The 783-nt window shown below is 46.0% G+C and overlaps 1 protein-coding gene across 2 annotated transcripts in view; it reads right to left on the reverse strand.

Annotated features, from left to right (window-relative positions):
• Positions 1-783, reverse strand: part of LOC119593796 — a 7,846-nt gene that overhangs the window by 6,664 nt on the left and 399 nt on the right. The window contains exons 2-3 of one of the 2 annotated variants that reach the window (XM_037942821.1): positions 296-533; positions 7-172 (exon numbers count right to left, since the gene is read on the reverse strand). The exons of the other annotated variant lie outside the window; for it this stretch is intronic. Coding sequence (XP_037798749.1) covers positions 85-172; positions 296-533 — 326 coding nt within the window. The 3' untranslated portion in view covers positions 7-84. Of the gene's footprint in view, positions 1-6; positions 173-295; positions 534-783 lie in introns of those variants that run through there. 2 annotated transcript variants of the gene reach the window in all.

Consider the following 783-nt stretch of genomic DNA (forward strand, 5'->3'; position numbering starts at 1 on the left):
GTGTAAACAAACGAACAACAGATCAATCACGGGTTTCACTGTCTTCTTGGTTAATCAGGTGAACAAATCTTTTGCCATTTTCAGCTACTGGAACTTGTTAATAGCATCCTCAATCACCTGGTGCACTTTGAAGGTGCTCTTCTCGTCGTAGGCTGGGGCGGCACCGTAAGCACTGTTGGAACAGAAAGATAAATTAGAGAATTGATATAAATTTGCCACAATCATATTACATAGTTCTTGCACATTGCCCATGCACATGAAAATTACTTCGAATCCCATACGAGGTGAAACTTACGTGGCGGAGACGTAGTCGTAGGGCTGAGCAACCTTGGCCGATGTCCCGAAGAGGCCCAGGACAGACGCGAGCAAGAGCAGGCCGACGAAGATGACCCCGATGTAGAAGAGGGACGCGCCGCCGATGGTGACGGAGGTGTCTTTGTCGTCGTAGAAAAGTCGTGCGTCGTCTTTGTGGGTGGTGTCGGCTGCGTGCGTGAGGGCGGCCAGGGCAAGGAGGAAGGCGGCGAAAGTGATTCCTAAAAAAAGGATGGTTCAGTGGTTGCCGTTTTGTTCAGGATGGTTGGGTTGCTTATGTGAATTTCAAACGAGAACGAAAGTAAATTGATTAACAGAAAACGCATAAGACTTAAGCAAACTGGAACAGTCGTAGCAACACTTTCTTGGAAGTATCAATACTGTGGATGCATTTTATTCCGTAGTGTTCATATTCCTCATTTAGTCCGATTCAGACTGTTCACTATTTGTCACTAATCACTGTTTTAAAAC

Source organism: Penaeus monodon, chromosome 32 (assembly GCF_015228065.2).
Source record: "Penaeus monodon isolate SGIC_2016 chromosome 32, NSTDA_Pmon_1, whole genome shotgun sequence".
Lineage (NCBI taxonomy): Eukaryota > Metazoa > Arthropoda > Malacostraca > Decapoda > Penaeidae > Penaeus > Penaeus monodon.